General features: G+C 38.8%; 1 protein-coding gene and 1 long non-coding RNA gene across 3 annotated transcripts in view; one reads left to right on the forward strand and one right to left on the reverse strand.

The window, feature by feature from the left end:
- Positions 1-18,140, forward strand: part of LOC138814061 (uncharacterized) — a 140,799-nt gene that overhangs the window by 45,354 nt on the left and 77,305 nt on the right. The gene's annotated exons all lie outside the window — the stretch shown is intronic.
- Positions 1-18,140, reverse strand: part of Pibf1 (progesterone immunomodulatory binding factor 1) — a 144,953-nt gene that overhangs the window by 30,783 nt on the left and 96,030 nt on the right. For both annotated transcript variants that reach the window (XM_070002858.1, XM_070002859.1), the window contains exons 15-16: positions 9,717-9,847; positions 2,242-2,326 (exon numbers count right to left, since the gene is read on the reverse strand). In XM_070002858.1, coding sequence (XP_069858959.1) covers positions 2,242-2,326; positions 9,717-9,847 — 216 coding nt within the window. The remainder of the gene's footprint in view (positions 1-2,241; positions 2,327-9,716; positions 9,848-18,140) is intronic.

Consider the following 18,140-nt stretch of genomic DNA (forward strand, 5'->3'; position numbering starts at 1 on the left):
AAGCTAGGTGAGTTACCCTTCCAGATAGATGGTATCTTTATTTATAGATGAGGAAATTTTATTATGGAAGGAACAAGTAATTACCTTAATAATCCACAGCTAGCAGAGCGGGGATATAAAACCAAGTCTTTTTAATTTTTTTTTTTGGGTAGTGGGGCTGGAACTCTGGGCCTGGGTACTGTCCATCAGCTCTTCAGCTCAAGGTAAGCACTCTACCACTTGAGCCACAGCATCACTTCTGGCTTTTTCTGCTTATGTGGTGCTGAGGAATTGAACCCAGGGCCTCATGCATGCAAGGCAAGCACTGAGCCACCTTTCCAGCCCCTCTTTTTAATTTTTTTTTGGGGGTCCGGTCATGGGGCCTGAACTCTGGGCCTGGGCGCTGTCCCTCAGCTCTTCAGCTCAAGGCTAGTGCTCTACCACTTGAGCCACAGCGCCACTTCCAGCTTTTTCTGTTTATATGGTGCTGAGGAATCGAACCCAGGGCCTCATGCATGCAAGGCAAGCACTCTACCACTGAGCCACCTTCCTACCCCTCTTTTTAATTTTTTTTTAAAGACAGAATTTCTCTATGGAACTCATGTTGGCTTTGAACTTGTGATCTTCCTATCTTGGCCTCCTGAGTGCTGGGATTTTAAATATGTGCCACCACATCTGGTATGAACTCATGTTATTTTTGTAATTTATTTTTCCAAAGCATTTCAAAATATGGAGGATATTATATATATATTATGTATACATAAATACACACACACACACACACACACACACACACACACACACACACACAAACACACATGTAGGTTTTTTTTTGTTGTTGTTACTGGTCATGAGGCTTGAACTCTGGGCCTGGGTGCTGTCCCTAAGCTCTACAGCTCAATGCTGGTCCTCTATGACCACAGGTTCACTTCAAACTTTATTGCTAATTGGAGATAAGAGCCTCATAGACTTTCCTATTTAGGCTAGCTTCAAACTGTGATCCTCAGATCTTTGCCTCTTGAATATTCTTTCCCTCTCTGGCTCCCTTCTACTTTTTTTTTTTTTTTTTTGAGTAAGCAGGACCTTTCCTACGCCTATCCCTTAAATGTCTGTTCTTTTCAAGATTCTGTCATACCAGTCTGTTCTCTCTCTACATACTCTACCACTTGAGCATTATTATGATGTGACTCTCAAATCTTCAAACAACTTCCCTTTTTGGGCTTACAATTTACATCTTAACTGAGTGTAAGATATATCTATTTAGATATTTTCTTGAGCTTTTCTTCTCCAAACTTCTTCCACCCGTGTGCTCTATGTATAGTTGCCATAAACCCAGTATACAAGATGAGTGCTGGAGCACTGATTCTCCTCTTTTCATTAATTCCACAATTATGCTTCTATTTTGCCTTATACCATTCATCATTACCTTTCTCCAAAGTCCTAGAATTGCTTCTTAAATGGGTTATCAGTGTCTTTCATAAAGCGTCAAAAGCCACAAGAGCTTTTATATCAGTTTCTTAAAATTGAACCCAGTGTTGTTACATATTTGGCCAATCAAAGATACTTTTCCTACTCTTAAAAGGTTGTATTTGCTAGGCATGATGGTATATACCTGTAATCTCAGCTATGAGGATTGAGGTTTCAGGCTGGCCTAAGTAAAAAAGGAATGTTGTGAAGAGAGACAACTTGTCTTTTCACTCCACTTTATGGTTTTACATATAGGACAAAACTAGAAAAATTCATAATGAAAAGGTATGGACAGGGGTAAGGCCTCAATTCGATATATAATTACTATCTATTTTGCAGTTCCTTCAAACTACCCAGTAGAACTTTTTTAGTCCAAAGACAACCTAAAATGTATTTTTTCCACATAGATCCTCTCTTCACATTTCTTTAACACTTAAAAATGATTATAGTTGCTCATGCCTATAATCCTAGCTCCTCAGGAGGCTGAGATCTGAGGATCATGGTTCAAAGCCAGCCCAGGCGGGTAAGTCTGTGAGATTTTTATCTCCAACCCAAAACCCAGAAGCAGTACGATTGTTCAAAATGGTAGAGTGCTAACTTGAGTGAAATAGCTCAGGGACAGCACAGCACCTAGGCCTGAGTTCAAGTCCAATGACAAAAAAAAAAAAAAGATAACAGTAGCCAGGGCTTCATGCTAGGCAAGTACTCTGCCACTAAGCTACCTTCCCAGCCCAGATACAATACAGGTCTGAAAATGCTTATGAAGGTAAAAACGATCACAAATTGAAAAAGTACCTCACGATGATTTAGAAGTTTCTCTAAATCTAATGCCATTTGATTCTTCATCTGTAGTAAAGCTGATTTTTCTTTATTTAAATTGCTGTAAAAGGAAGAGAAATACATGTTAGTGTACATGTAGTAATAATTGGTCTGATTATTTTGTTAGAAGACTATTTTTCTTTACCATACACCTGAGATGCTTTGAGAGAATACTGTCCTGCCTGCCAGGGGCATAAAACCTGCTATCAAGTTGATTATTGAAACCTGAAATGAAAAAAGATAATGTGGGTGGATTTAATGTAAAAGGTATAAAGGAAGTGTTTATGGGCAAGTATTAAAACACAAGCTATTAGAAGTTAAACTAAAGTATCCTTAAACACAAAAGTAGATTTTATTTTATTATATATATATATATATATATATATATATATATATATATATATATTTTTTTTTTTTTTTGTCAGTCATGGGGCTTGAAGTCTGGGTCTGGGCACTGTCTCTGAGCTCTTCAGATCAAGGCAAGCGCTCTACCACTTGAGTCGCAGCGCCACTTCTAGTTTTCTAGTGTTTAATTGGAGATTAGAGTCTTATGGCCTTTCCTGCCTGGGCTGGCTTCAAACCAGGATCCTTAGATCTCAGCCTCCAGAGTAGCTAGGATTACAGGTGTGAACCACTGGTGCCTGGCTTATATTAATTTTTTTTAGCTTTTTTGCACCAGGCTGGCAGTCTACCACTTGAGCTACAAGCTCTACTTTTGGCTTTTTGCTAGTTGACTGGAGATAAGCCTCAAGGACTTTCCTGACTTTGCTGGTTTTGAACCCTAATCCTCAAATCTCAGCCTTTTGAGTTGTTGGGATTACTGGTGTGAGCCACCAGTCCCCAGCTAAAAGCAACATATACTAGATCACCAGGTATACAGTTGAGTTAGGTAAATGAATCAATCATTCCATGAGTTCTCAGGAAAATCATTTTGTTTTTTTGGTTGGTCGTGGGGCCTGAACTCTGGGCCTGGGTGCTGTCCCTTAGCTCTTCAGCTCAAGGTAAGCGTTCTAGCACTTGAGCACAGCGCCACTTATGTCTTTTTCTGCTTATGTGTGGCTGAGGAATCGAACCCAGGGCCTCATGCATGCAAGGCAAGGCAAGCACTCTACCACTGAGCCACCTTCCCAGCCCAGGAAAACAATTTTTTTTCCCTCCAAAGTCTGAATTCTACCTTCAATTACTTTTTTTTTTTTTTTTGCCAGTCCTGGTGCTTGAACTCAGGGCTTGGGTGCTGTCCCTAAGCTTCATTTGCTCAAGGCTAGAACTCTACTATTTGAGCCACAGTGCCACTTCTGACATTTTCTGTGTATGTGGTACTGAGGAATCAAACCCAGGGCGGCTTCATGGATGATAGGCAAGCACTCTACCACTGAGCCACCTTCCCAACCTGTCTATCTTTAATTTCTAAGTTTTATTGGGAATGTCCTTTAGTATGTTCTTTTTTTTTTTTTTTTTTTGTCCAGTCGTGGGCCTGAACTCTGGGTCTGGGCACTATCCCTCAGCTCTTCAGCTCAAGGCTAGAGCTCTACCACTTGAGCCACAGCACCACTTCCGGCTTTTTTTTTTCTGCTTATGTGGTGCTGAGGAATCGAACCCAGGGCCTCATGCATGCAAGGCAAGCGCTCTACCACTGAGCCGCCTTCCCAGCCCTTTAGTATGTTCTTTGAGTGAGAAGCAATTTTTCTGTCAGTTGTAAGACTTGAACTCAGGGCCTGAACGCTATCCCTGAGCTTTTTTTTTTTTTTTTTGGTCAGTCATGGGTATTGAACTCTGGGTCTGGGTGCTGTCCCTCAGCTCTTCAGCTCAAGGTTCGTGCTCTACCACTTGAGCCACAGCGCCACTTCCGGTTTCTGGTGGTTAATTTGAGATAAGAGTCTCACGGATTTTCCTGCCTAGGCTGGCTTTAATCCTCCATCCTCAGATCTCAGCCTCCTGCATAGTGGCGTGAGCCACTGATGTCGGGTTTTCCTGACCTCTTTTGCTCAAGGCTAGCCTCTACCACTTGAACCACAGCACCACTTCCAGGTTTTGAGTGCTACCTCAGTAGGGGTTGGGGTGGGTCGAACACAATCATCAGATCTCAGTCTCCTGAGTAGTAAAGATTACTGGCATGAGCCACTACTCCTGGTTTACAGAATTTTTTTTTTTTTGGTGGCATTTGGGTTTAAATTTATGGTCTCATATTTGGTAGGCTTGCATGATACCACAGAGCCATTCCTCCAGGCCCCAGACTTATTAATATTGTAAAAGAGGAATATTTAGACCTGCTTTATATTATCTATCATTTTAATATTTGGTACTTAGAAATTGATTTAAATGATTAAATATATGAAATAATAATGCAATGCTACCAGAATGTACTCAACTGGTAGACATTATAACAAGAAATAAGTAGTAAGAAATACAGTAATACAGATCCTCAAAGTTGAGATACAATTGTGATAATACTGGGTGCTGGTGGCTCACAACTGCAGTCCTAGCTACTTAAGAGGCTGAGATCTGAAGATCAAGGTTCAAAGTCAGCCCAGAAAGGAAAGTCTGTAAGACTCATGTCCAACTAATCACTAAAAAGCTAGAAATGGAGCTGTGGTTCAAGTGGTATAATGCCAGCTTGAGTAAAAAAGCCAAGGGAGAGTGCTCAGCTCTGAGTTCAAGTCCCATTATTGGCACACACACAGAAAAAATGGTGAGAATAAAATTAGTGAGGATCATTTTGCTGAATAAGTTATACTTTAAAAAAATGGAAAGCTCATCAATATTTAAAATATTAGCAGAAGAGTTTTTTAATTGAAGGAGCAGTATGTATTATAAAAGAACTGGCTATTCCAAAGATTTAAGGAGGAAAAGTCTATGTATTCCTGACCTTTGAGAACCTCCCCCAGGAAACACCCAGTTTGTCCTTTAGGATAAGGACTAGATGTAATTCTGCCTTCTCTTTCCAACTGTACTGCTGACTCCAAAGCACAGATAGCACCACACTCCACTGAACCTAAGTTGTTACATCTGTAAAAGTAGAAACTACTCATGTATGTCAAAGGCCTACATGAATTATCTAATGAGTGCTTATAGAAAGCACTGAACACATAAAACTCTACATAAACGCTATATATGATTACTAATTTAGATGAAAAACAGGCACCAGAGGAAAATAGTAATTAAACGCCAATAAAGGTAAGCAGCTTAGCCAAAAAGCAAACTGACTTTCAGAGTTAGGCGCCACAGATCCTACTGAACCTGTAAGTTGAAATGAAGAAAATGCATAAAGGAAACTGAATGCCAGGCTTCTGTTGCTGTCCCCGAAGCATGGCAAGGAACATAAACATTCTAATCTATCTGTAGTTAGGATCACATGACAAATTATTCTGCAAAACTGAAGACAAAGCCAGTAATGAGGAGTGGAAATTTTCAAGGAACAGATAAATGATTAATTCCCCGTGTATTCACAATATATAAACACATGCTCACATGCAGTGTACACAGACTCATTCTTGCTTGCTGCCTCAAATACTAACAGGCTTATTAAATAAAAAGTAGTGTAATAGGAATGGAATGTTAAAATAATTAAAGGATTTTGACTGAATAATTCTTTAGAAATTCTTTTATATGTAATGTTTAACTTTCAAGAATAAAGTCAATATGCTCTAATTAAATAGCAAAAAACAACCATATCACCTGGAACAAAAAGTGGCTGGATAAGTTGGTTTACAGAGTGTGTGATACCTGAAAGGCATCAATGTATTGCAAAAAGTATGAGGCTCTACAGACACCATTTCTGTGATTATAGTATCTGAGCGTGTATTTTCTTTGTCTTCATCATAATATACTTGAACCACAAGATCACCCCCAGCATATGCGTCTTTACAACTTATTGATGATTAATATATTCACTATTTGGTTAGTGTGTATGAATTACTCAGTGGAAGTTTAGTCTTTGTAAAACATATTGCGTAACAGTGGAAATTTACCTTTAAAAATGTAAAACTTCTCTGTGTGACTCATGAAGCCACTAAAAAACAAAATCTCCTTATAAGCACATCTGCCCTGAGTGGTATATTACACACATAATTGTTCAATTCCTTGTTAATTATTACTTAGAAATTCACATTTATGGCTCTGCTTCATCTGCTATGTGAAAATATACTGCAGATAGATTGTTCTTTAACTTCCGGGATCAATATATGCTGGCTTAGCCATACAGGAGCAGTTGACAACGCAGTCTTTTCTTCTTAAACCATGTGTTAAGACTAAACTAAGAACTGCCAACAGGGAAAGAAATTTTGTGCTGATTGTTTTCTTTCTATGCTAACTGAAAGTCTGAAGTCTTGAATACTCATATTTTCTTTTGTGGTTTAGTGGAGAGTTAACATTAGCTTTTAGAATGGATTATCACTTTACTAATAGGGAAATTGAAAGCAGTTACTAGCGACATCTCAAATGTGAGCTTTAAAACACATTTGCAAAGATTTTCTTTTTTTTTTTTTTTTTTTTTGGTCCGGTCGTGGGGCCTGAACTCTGGGCCTGGGCGCTGTCCCTCAGCTCTTCAGCTCAAGGCGAGAGCGCTCTACCACTTGAGCCACAGAGCCACTTCCGGCTTTTTTATCTTTTTGCTTATGTGGTGCTGAGGAATCGAACCCAGGGCCTCAGGCATGCAAGGCAAGCGCTCTACCACTGAGCCATCTTCCCAGCCCGAAATGTTCTTTTTTGGTTTTTTTTTGCTTATGTGGTACTGGGGAATCGAACCCAGGGCCTCATGCATGCAAGGCAAGCGCTCTACCACTGAGCCACCTTCCCAGCCTGCAAAGATTTTCTATCAGTGTGTATTTACTGTAATCTATCTAGGTATTAACTATACTGCTTATTTGCATAGAGTGAATATGATATAGTGATACCACCCAATATTCTAAGTATAAAATAATTCAGTTCTTTACAGAACTTACTGTGTAAGTTAGAGAAAGATTTTTTATAAACAATTAATATTCCTTGCAATTAAAATCAATATCCACCAAAGAGAACTAGGAAATTTCAAGTAGCCATTTACTGTTGAAGTTTTGAAATAATAAAGAACAAGGGGAGGGGATGTAATATGAGGCTCTTCGATATGTCAGAAGTTGTATGCAAGTTCCTTCAGGAACACATCCCTGGAGGCTCACAGGCACAAGTACTATGACATGAAAAGCCAGGCTGGGAAGGTGGCTCAGTGGTAGAGTGCTTGCCTTGCATGCATGAGGCCCTGGGTTCGATTCCTCAGCACCACATAAGCAGAAAAAGCTCGAAGTGGTCTTGTGGTTAAAGTGGTAAAGTGCTAGCTTTGAGCTAAAGAGCTGAGGAACAGTGCCCAGACCCACAGTTCAGGCCCTATGACAGGGGGAGGGAGGTTGGTGAGGGCAGGGGGGGGGTGGAGGGGAGAAGCCAGGCTGATATATATTCAAATCCCAGGACAAGTGCACTGCAGGATTCGAAATGCTATTGGCCTCAAGCAGGGGTGAAGAACTGAGAGAATATAGAACTGTACTTGATGTGTTGGTTGAGATGATTTCTTTGTGGGAAGTCACATCATTGAGTTCATATGTGTAGCCATACCATTCACAGCAGGATCTCAAATGTCACAATTATGTTACTGAATACATTCAAGTTTTCACATTAAAAGGAATCTACCAGGCACTAGGGGGTCATACCTGTAATCCTAGCTACTCAGGATGCTATGATCTGAGGATTGCAGTTTGAAGCCAGCTGGGCAGGAAAGACTGTTGAGACTCTTTATTATTATTAGTAGTAGCAGTATATTTGTCGGTCATGGGGCTTGAACTATGGGCCTGGGTGCTCTCCCTCAGCTCTTCAGCTCAAGGCTAGCACTCTATCACTTGAGCCACAGTGCTACTTCCGGTTTTCTGGTGGTTAATTGGAGATAAGAGGCTCATGGATGTTCCTGCTGGGCTGGCTTAGATCTGGGATCCAAAGATCTCAGCCTACTGAGTAGCTAGGATTACAGGTGTGAGCCACCGGTGCCCAGCTATGTGAGACTCTTTTCCCCAACAAACTAATTAGAAAAAGCTGGTAGTGGTAGGAGACAGTACTCAGGACCTGAGTTCAAGCCCCAGGAAACACACACACACACACACACACACACACACACACACACACACACACACACACACACACACACACACACACACACACACACACACACACACACACACACACACACACACACACACACACACACACACACACGAAAGTGGCTTAGATTAAAATTTAAAGCAAGACTTCATAGTCTATGAAATATTCAAAATCCAGTAAGTCGTCATGCAATACATTTATGAAACAGTGGACAAATATTTTGGTAGTGAATTTCATAATTGGCACAGCTTTTATGATTAGTGTTGCTATTACTCAAGGAGTCTTAATTTTTCTCTAAATTGAATGTATTTTAAGAAACACTATTTCTTCTTTTTCTGTCAGTACTAGGCTGAACTCAGGACCCTGTACTTTCTAGACAGGTGGTCTAACACTTCAACCATGCCCCTCAGCTGTATTACATAGTTTCTTAATTTTTATTTTTGTGCTAATACTGAGCTTCAACTCTGGATCTGAGTGCTGTCCCTTAGTTTTTTTTTCCCCCTCAGGGCTAGTGCTCTACCACTTTGAGCCACAGTACCATTTTTGGTTTTCTGGTGGTTAATTGGCAATAAGTCTCACAGACATTCCTGCTCCTGGCTTTGAACCAGATCCTCAGATCTTAGTCTCCCGAGTAGCTAGGATTATAGGCGTGAGTCACCAGTGTCCAGTTAATTTCTTAACAATTTCCATTTCCACCTGATTTCTCTATTTCCCTATTTATGATAGGTTAGTAATTTGTCCAGAAAATTCAAATTATTATAATAAAAGTATCTTAAAAGGTAGTAACTAAGCTAACTTATAATTTATGAATTAGGACTTTTTCTTATATACTATCATCCTTTTATGTCAGTTAAAAAAGTGACCATATAGATAAACGGGTTAAAAAATGTGACTCACTAATAAATAGGGCATAGTCCTTTCACGGTCTCAATAAGAAAACAGTTTCAAAGAAAATGAAAAGAATTTATTCAGAAGAAAAGCCTAAAAATTCCTTGGCAAAGTCAACAGAAATCTAAGTAAATGTGTACACTTTACCTGCTTAAAACTCATTTTAACTCCACAAATAGCATGTAGTTGTAGCCATCTCCTTTTATTCAGCCCACATCCCACTGAAGACTTGTAGGACAAAGAGGTTAGCTCCTGTGTCTCCTAGGGAGACAATGTTATTTTCATTCCAAGACTTCAGATTCAGGTGCACCTGCACACTTGATGTGATGAGACGGTTTTTCAAAGAGAAGTTGCATCATGCCATTATTTACAATCTAAATTCATCTATAGCAGCATGTTTACCATGTCTTATTATCCAAACAAAAGATTGGTAGATGCTTTACCTGACATCTTTCTCAAGCTGTGCTATGCATTTTGTCAGTGAATCAATCTTTGAATCTCTCTGCCGTACTGATTCGATGAGGTATCTGTAAGGTTGTTGACTCTGGTTTAACAGTGAATTGGCTCTGTCAAGCTAAAGAAACACATTTTCATTAAACTTTAGAAACCACCACAACAAATTAAAGTTATTAACACTGCTCTGTACAAATGTCATACACCAAAACCTTAACAAATACGTTTTAGTGCTGGTGACTGTGCCCAGGTCCTGTGCATGCTAAGCACACGCTCTACCACTGAGTGGCACTCCCAGCCCCTTGCACACCAGACCTTTGTGACATGAACAGTTCTGAAAAAGTTTTCTTGTGTAATTTTGTAAGTGACTAATAAAAATGACAGAAATGACCACGAATAACAAATTAAGGGGGCTGGGAAGGTGGCTCAGTGGTAGAGTGCTTGCCTTGCATGCATGAGGCCCTGGGTTCGATTCCTCAGCACCACATAAGCAGGAACAAGAAAAAAGCAGGAAGTAGCACAATGGCTCAAGTGGTAGAGTGCTAGCCTTGAGCTGAAGAGCTGAGGGACAGTGCCCAGGCCGAGTTCAGGCCCCACAACTGACAAAAAAAACCAAAACAAAAAAAAATTAGGTCAAATTTTAAATAAAATATTGTCATATTGGGATAGGAGGAGCTATACCATTTTTTTTGGTGGTGTTGTTGTTGGTCGTGGGGCCTGAATCTGGGCCTGGGCACTGTCCCTCAGCTCTTTAGCTCAAGGCTAGCGCTCTACCACTTTAGCTTATGTGGTGCTGAGGAATCGAACCCAGGGCCTCATGCCTGCAAGGCCTGAGCCACCTTCCCAGCCTGTTATACCATTTTTTTTCTATCAATAATGTATTTGGTTTCAAGTTCTCCATATTCTGCCTGAGTTTTTATTATTTCATGAACCAAGGGGCTGTTGTACATTTTCTTTGGAGAAATCTTGACAATTCTTTTGCTTGTTTTTTTTTTTTTTTTTTTTTGGGTCCGGTCGTGGGGCCTGAACTCTGGGCCTGGGCGCTGTCCCTCAGCTCTTCAGCTCAAGGCTAGCACTCTACCACTTGAGCCACAGCGCCACTTCCGGCTTTTTTCTTTTTGCTTATGTGGTGCTGAGGAATCGAACCCAGGGCCTCGAGCATGCAAGGCAAGCGCTCTACCACTGAGCCACCTTCCCAGCCCCTCTTTTGCTTGTTTTTTAAATTCTTTTTGTTGTTGTGGAATTGTAGAAGTTCTCTATTAACTGGATAATAAATTATTTTGCAGGGCTGAGAAGGTGGCTTAATGGTAGAGAAAAAGCCAAGTGGCACTATGGCTCAAGTGGTAGAGCGCTAGCCTTGAGCTGAAGAGCTGAGGGACAGCTTCTAGGCCCAGAGTTCAGGCCCCATGACTGACAAAATAAATAAATAAATAAGAATAAATTCTTTTGCAAACTTTCATTTTCTTCCATAATGTGGGTTTTTTTTTTTTTTTTCTGTGTGTTTGTCTGCCTGTTGGTCTCTCTTTTTTTTATTTTTGAGACAAGGTCTTGCTTTGTAGTTCAGGCTGGCCTGGAAGTCGGGATCCTCCTGCCTCTGCCTCTTGAGTGCAGAGATTAAATGTACATGCCAGCATGCTTGACTTATATTTGTTTTCTTTCTTCTCCAATATTTATGAGATTTACATAATAGCATATAAATTACTTTAGCATTTTAATGAAATAATAGGTTCTAGCAGCCTAGGAGCTAGAAGAGCAGAGAGCAGTGATATGAATACAGGAACCCATATGGGCAAAGTCCAGCTGGGCTTGAAGGGAAATGGAGCACCGAGAGGCATTCACAAAATTTCTGCTTCAGTTAGGGGATTATTGTATGAAAATATTTAAATTATTCATCTACATTATATAAAAGGATGTTTTATTAGAAAATTTGCTTTTTGTTAGGAAAAAAGTCTAACAAAAGGAAATAAACAGTGAATCATTTTTTTCGTTTTCTTTTGGACATAATTCATTATACAGAAAGCAGACCCATAAAGAAATAAAATACCACAAATATTTTCTAGTTTGGGTTTCAGTGTGCTTTTCTTTTGCTTTGGTAATCATTCTTTAAAATCTCTTACAGTGTCAATGGAATCTTATTATTCTACTAAGTTACTTTATGAACATTCAAATATGCAGCTCCACTAAGTTCTGCTAACCTGTTTAACCAGTTTCTCCAGTCAATTAAATCAAACAATTGCCTTGACTTTGTTTTCACAGAACTGACCCTAACTGAATAAACTGAACTGACAAGTTGCTTTGTGTTTCAAAGTGCAGAACAGTCTATGTGTGAGGGGTGGGGTGGGGGCAAGAGTGGCAGAGAAGGATTAGGGGCATTTACAAATTAGTTAACTTTTGTCTAGAATGAGCTGTTTAAAACTTATCAAATCTAGGGGAGAATGATGGAATGATGCCTTGACAAGGCATGTTGAATGAAAACCTCTGTACAATTACTTAAATAAAAAGTAAAAAAAAAATTATCAAATCTAATTTCAACAGCACAAATATAAGAACAGTCAGCCTTACATGTTTTAGTTTTTCTCATGTCAGCACATACATCTACTTGGTTTTAAAACTATAAGCAAAACTAAGGACCAAAATATTGATTTCAAGGTACTTAATATAGATGATAGGATCTCTCCACTTTATTAAAAATAAAACAAAACAAAATATAATGACACTGTTGGTTTTAGGATTTATTTCTTCTAAATCATCTTCCCTCTTCTTTGTCCTCCTCTTCCTCTTCTTGTTTTAGCATACAGGGTTAAAGATAGGAGGGAAAAAGGAACATTTCCTGCTCTCTGTGCAGGAAATGACAGTTAAAAGATTGTTAATTTGTTTGTAGGTCTTTGAATTTCCCAAATCAATTGCTTTTTAATTCTTTTCCTTCTTCCCGCCTGTGTCTCTTTTTTACTTTCACACTATTGTGGACACAATACAGGGCCTTGCATGTACCCCTCCTTGTCAAATCTGTTTTCAATTTTTTTTTCTTCTTTAATTTATTGTTAAGATGATGTATAGAGAAGTTACAGTTACATATGTAAGGTAGTGAGTGCATTTCTTGTTGAACTTGTTACCCTCTTCCTCATTTTTCTCCCATTTTCCTGCCCCCCTATTTTTATTTCTTAATAAAAGGGAACATAGCCAAGTGCTGATGGCTCACACCTGTAATCCTAGTTATTCAGGAGGCTGCAATCTGAGGATTGCAGTTCAAAGCCAGCTTGGGTGGAAAGTCTGTGGGACTCTTATCTCCAATAAACGAGCAGAAAACCAGAAGTGGCACTGTGGCTCAAGTGGTAGAGCACTAGACTTGAGCTGAAGAGCTCAGGGACAGAGCCCAAGCCCAGAGTTCAAGCCCCAAGACTGACAAAAAAAAAGGGAACATAGCTGAGTGAAAAGTGATAGCAATTTCTGCTTGAAATAGAGGTTATTTAATAGAATTATATTCAATCACACCAATAGAGTTTTAAGAAGTCTTTCTGCAAAGTATACTAATCAGTATTCAGAAAGTTTCACAATCACTCATTTTGCCTATTGTTGGTAATCTTTTCCTTATGGGCAAGCCTAAGTAATTAATGACTCAGGAATCACATACGTAATAAATGACTTGGGATTAAAACCATGACACAACATTTTATAGAACTGTTTTTCCTCCTCTGTTTTAACTTGTACATACAATTCAGAGCAAAGCAACACCTGATTAAAATTTGATTCAAATATTAATTTAAAATTATATTTTACTACCTAAAATTATATTTTGTCTTGAAATTTAAAAAATTATATAAAAGTGACATTTTTGATTTTTTTCTATATGAATGTAGATTTTCTTCCTTTTTCTCTTTTTCTCTCTCTTCTTCTTTCTTGTCCTGGGGCTTCAACTCAGAGCTTGGATACTGTCCCTTGGCCTCTGTGCTCAAGGCTAGCACTCTATCACTTGAGCCACAGCGCTACTTCTGGCTTTTTCAGAGTAGTTTACTAAAGATAAGGATCTCAAGGGCTTTCTTTGAACCTGAATCTTCAGATCTCAGCTTCCTGAGCTGCTAGGAAACAGTCATGAGCCATCAGTGCCTGGATTATGATTAACATTTTAGAACCACTGTGGTGGTGCAAGAGTAGAATTAAGGACAGGCAGGTGAAGATATCATAAGGACATCAGCTAAGTAAACTAATATACCATCTCAGTTACAGGATTAGAGACATGAGAACAGTTTCTTTTTAAAGCAAAAAGACAAAATTTTTAGAATATTTATATTGTCATGTCATAGTATGATAAACTTGAACATAAACAATTAGGCATGTAGTAGTGTCCAGTCTGGAAAAACACTACTGATGCAGGAAGATAATACTATATAATGATATGATAAAATGGATACTAAACTATCTATACTAAACTGGACTATTTAAAGGGGAAACAGAAAAAGGGAAAAAGTAAGTGAAGATACTGAAAAGTCTCTGGTAAACAGTTTAAGGAAAACCAATTTATATGATTTTAGGAAAGGAGTCAGATGACAGAACTGATAGTTTTTGGAAGTAGACTTGTCTGAAATGCAAAGAATGGAAAATAGGATAGATACAGAAAAACAAATTCATCATGTTTAACAATACGAATTTGCCATGCTTCCAAGTAGCAAAAATAACAAATTTCCAAAGAATTTTTCAGCATGTAACCACACGAAATAGGCTTCCTCCAGTGCTGGGGGTTCACACTAGTTACTTAGGAGGTTGGAATCTGAGGACCATGGTTTGATACCAGCCCGGGCAGGAAAAAATCCTTGACACTAAATACTTACAAAATAACTACTAGATTGTCAGGCACTCAGGTAAAGGTATAGACTCTTGAGAGATGCCTGATGGATGCAGTTGGCAAAAACTGTTCTGGAGAGCTAGTAATGGCTCACATGGCAGACAGAGTCCTGGGCTGGGGAAGAATAAAGTGAAACAATGAGGGGCTTGATAGATTGGAAAAATTACAAAGACTTGAAGAGATAGTTACTTTAAGTTCAAATAAAGTTGGGTGCTAATGGCTCATGTCTGTAATCCTAGCTACCTGGGAGGCTGAGATCTGAGGATTGTGGATCAAAGCCAGTTCCAGGCAGGAAGTATGTAAGACTCTTATCTCCAATAAACTACTAGAAAACCAGAAATGGCACTGTGGCTTAAGTGGCAGAGCACTAGCCTTGAGCTGAAGAACTGAGGGACAGCACCCAGGCCCAGAGTTCAAGCCTCATGACCGACCAAAAAAAAAAAAAAAAAAAAAAAAAAGGTCACATAAAGTACACATTTAATAGGAATGAAAAACCTTAGAATGATGGGAGGTTAAGTCACAGAATAGAATTTTTTTAGTTCAAATGTTCATCCCCTGAGGGACTTGCTAGGCAAGTCTCAACTGTTTGAGCCATGCTCCCAGATGAGAAATTCATTTTTAGGTAGTTCAATTATATAAAATGTTGATTGGACTATGTGTGAATTATGATTCACAAAGAACCCTTAAATAAAAAAATTATAGTCATCATAAGTTATCAAGAAAAACCCAGCTACATAAAAAAAGATTAAGCAACTACCTTATTTGTTTGATAGAAAATTTAATTCACACATAGTCATTTTTTCCCGTTTCAATGATGATTGGTATTCTCTCTCTCTCTCTCTCTCTCTCTCTTACATATACACATACACACACTTATACAAAGAGAAAATTGCAGGGTAGGGGGAAGAGAAACAGGCTTTGTTGGAGGGTGAGTACTAGTGAAAGGTGAGAGGGGTTTGGGCAAGGAGGGCCAACCGAGGATAAACATGGCTGATTGCATATATGAAAATAGAACAATGAAACCAGTTGAAATTGTTTTGAGAAGCTGGTAAGTGTTAAGGAGAGTGGACAGAGGGGGTAAGAGTAAAAAAAACCACAAAAATTTAATGTATGCATAAAAAAGTGAATTGTCAAATTGCTTGCTTATATGGTCTTAGTAACACAACCATGAAAATAGTAAGTATGAGAATATTTGAAGAAATAAAAAAAAAACATAAATGAACCTTTTATAATACATAGAAGCAGAAAAGAATTACCAGCAGATCCACACTCTAAGAATTACTAAAAGATTCTTATTCTATAAGGAATAGGAAATCTTTCCGAACACCAGTACCTGCTTGATTAAATATAATACCTCTTTCTCATATTAGTATTTCTTTCTCTTTATAGGATTATCAGTTAATGAAAAGTGATGGCCATATACTGCAAGTCTTAGATGGGTACAAGTAAAAGATATTAAAAAAAAAAAACAGTAACAGCACAATGGCCAGGAAAAATTCTATTTTATAAAGCAACCATTGTAGTAATAAAACAGGTAACAATCAGATAAAATGGAATAACAAAAAAATTCCCAGAAAATCCTGTCTTCCCAAAGCTTGGGGTGCCCTTGTAGCCAGTGCTTGGGCACAATCACAATCATATGTTTTTCTTTTATACAGTCTGATCTGGGGCAGGGAGTACAGTTCTTTCAGTGCTCCTGTGATATACATTAAGTGTGAAGTGGTATTTTTTTTTCAAATTTTTTATTGTGATTAAGTGGTTACATAATTTCCCAAATTTCACAGTATTGTGGGATAGTGATGCTTAGTTAAAGTCACAAACACATTCTAACTTTCATGCGGCAAATTGTCTATCATGGTCTATAACATTTATGAGGTCTATGAGCTTTGCAATACAGTTATTTCTTCCACATTGGGTGATATGTACATTTCTTTTGTTTTGCATAGCATCAGCTATTCCCTCTTTCCCACTTGTTCCCTCCCTCCCATGGCTGCCATTGAGTGAAGTGGTATTCTTGAGAACACATTCCTCTTGCCCTCAAGCCTAAGCGGGTTCTGTGACAAACTGATGTAGGGCAAGGCTGGTTTTTGTTTTATCCCAATGAAGAGTGGGTATACTTAAGAAATCACTAGTTTAAATAGATTTCTACAGCAAATAGTTAACTAGTGCTTATTTATAAATAAACTTATATGCTAATGGCAAGGGCACTCACTATAGCAGCTTGTGGAACACTTTTGGCAAGATTCTGAGGATGTACTTGAAATAACATACACAGGAAGTACACTAAAGCTTATAAGTCCAAGGCTAATTCACAATTCTGGAAAATGGGGTGCAAATGGGAAAAGGAGGGTAGTGAAACCTAGGTTATCTCAAGGGCCTCAACCTGACAAATGAACAGGCCTAGCCTCATAGTTTGTGGCTTTGTTGGGGAAACCAAGGCAGGCAGGGACAGTTGAAAGGGCTGGATGTTGGCCAGCAATGATTTCATTTCACACAAAAACAAACTGAAAAATACAGCCAGTAGTCAGGCTGGGAATGTAAGTAGAGTGCTTGCCTACCATGCATGAAACCCTAGATTCAATTCTTCAGTACTACATAAACAGAAAAATGCCAGAAGTGGCACTGTGGCTGGCACTGTGGCTCAAGTGGTAGTGTGCTAGCCCTGAGCAAGAGAAGCTTAGGGACAGTCCCAAGGCCCTGAGTTCAAGCCCCAGGACTGGCAGAAAAGAAAGAAAGAAAGAAGGAAAGAAAGAAAGAAAGAAAGGTAGGTAAGAAATGTACTCATTATCTTGCCCATGTAATTGTAACCCCTCTGTACAGTATTTTCACAATAAAAAAAATCAAAAAAAAAAAAAAAAGAAAGAAAGGAAGGAAGGAAGGAAGAAAGAAAGTAGGAAGAGCTAATCATTCTCACAGATTGCCGATGACAAATCTTTTTTCTTTAAAGGCTCATCTACATCAAGGATTATAAATGTATAAATATACTTTGACCTTATAATCTCATCCTAAGGAAATATTCAAAACAAAAAAATCATTTACAAGTAAGGAAAAAATTTGCCTAGTCCAAAGGTAATTAGAAAAAATAAAAAAGGGAAAAAACCCCCAGGAAAATGAAGAAAAGGAAACAAGCTGGGAGTGGTAACCCACACCTTAGTGGTAGAATGCTTGCCTACCTAGCATGCATGAAGCCCTGGGTTTGATTCCTCAGTACCACATAAAACAGAAAAAGCTGAAAGTGGCACATGGTTCAAGTGGTAGAGTGCTAGCATTGAGCAAAAGAAGCTCAGGGACAGTGCTCAAGCCCTGAGTTCAAGCCCCAGGACTGGCACAAAAAAAAAAAGAAAAAAAGAAAAAAGAAAAAAAAGAAAAAAAAGTTTTGTGGTGTTGTGTGTGTGTGTTGATCCTGGGGCTTAAACTCAGGGCCAGTGTGCTGACCCAGAGCTTCTTTTGCTCAAGACTAGTACTCTACCACTTGAGCCACAGCTTCATTACTTTCACCTTTTTGATGGTTAATGTAGACTCACAGACTTTCTTGCCCAGGCTGGCTTTGAACCAGGATCCTCAGATCTCAATC

Source organism: Dipodomys merriami, unplaced genomic scaffold (genome assembly GCF_024711535.1).
Source record: "Dipodomys merriami isolate MVZ:Mamm:240054 unplaced genomic scaffold, mDipMer1.0.p SCAF_6, whole genome shotgun sequence".
NCBI lineage: Eukaryota > Metazoa > Chordata > Mammalia > Rodentia > Heteromyidae > Dipodomys > Dipodomys merriami.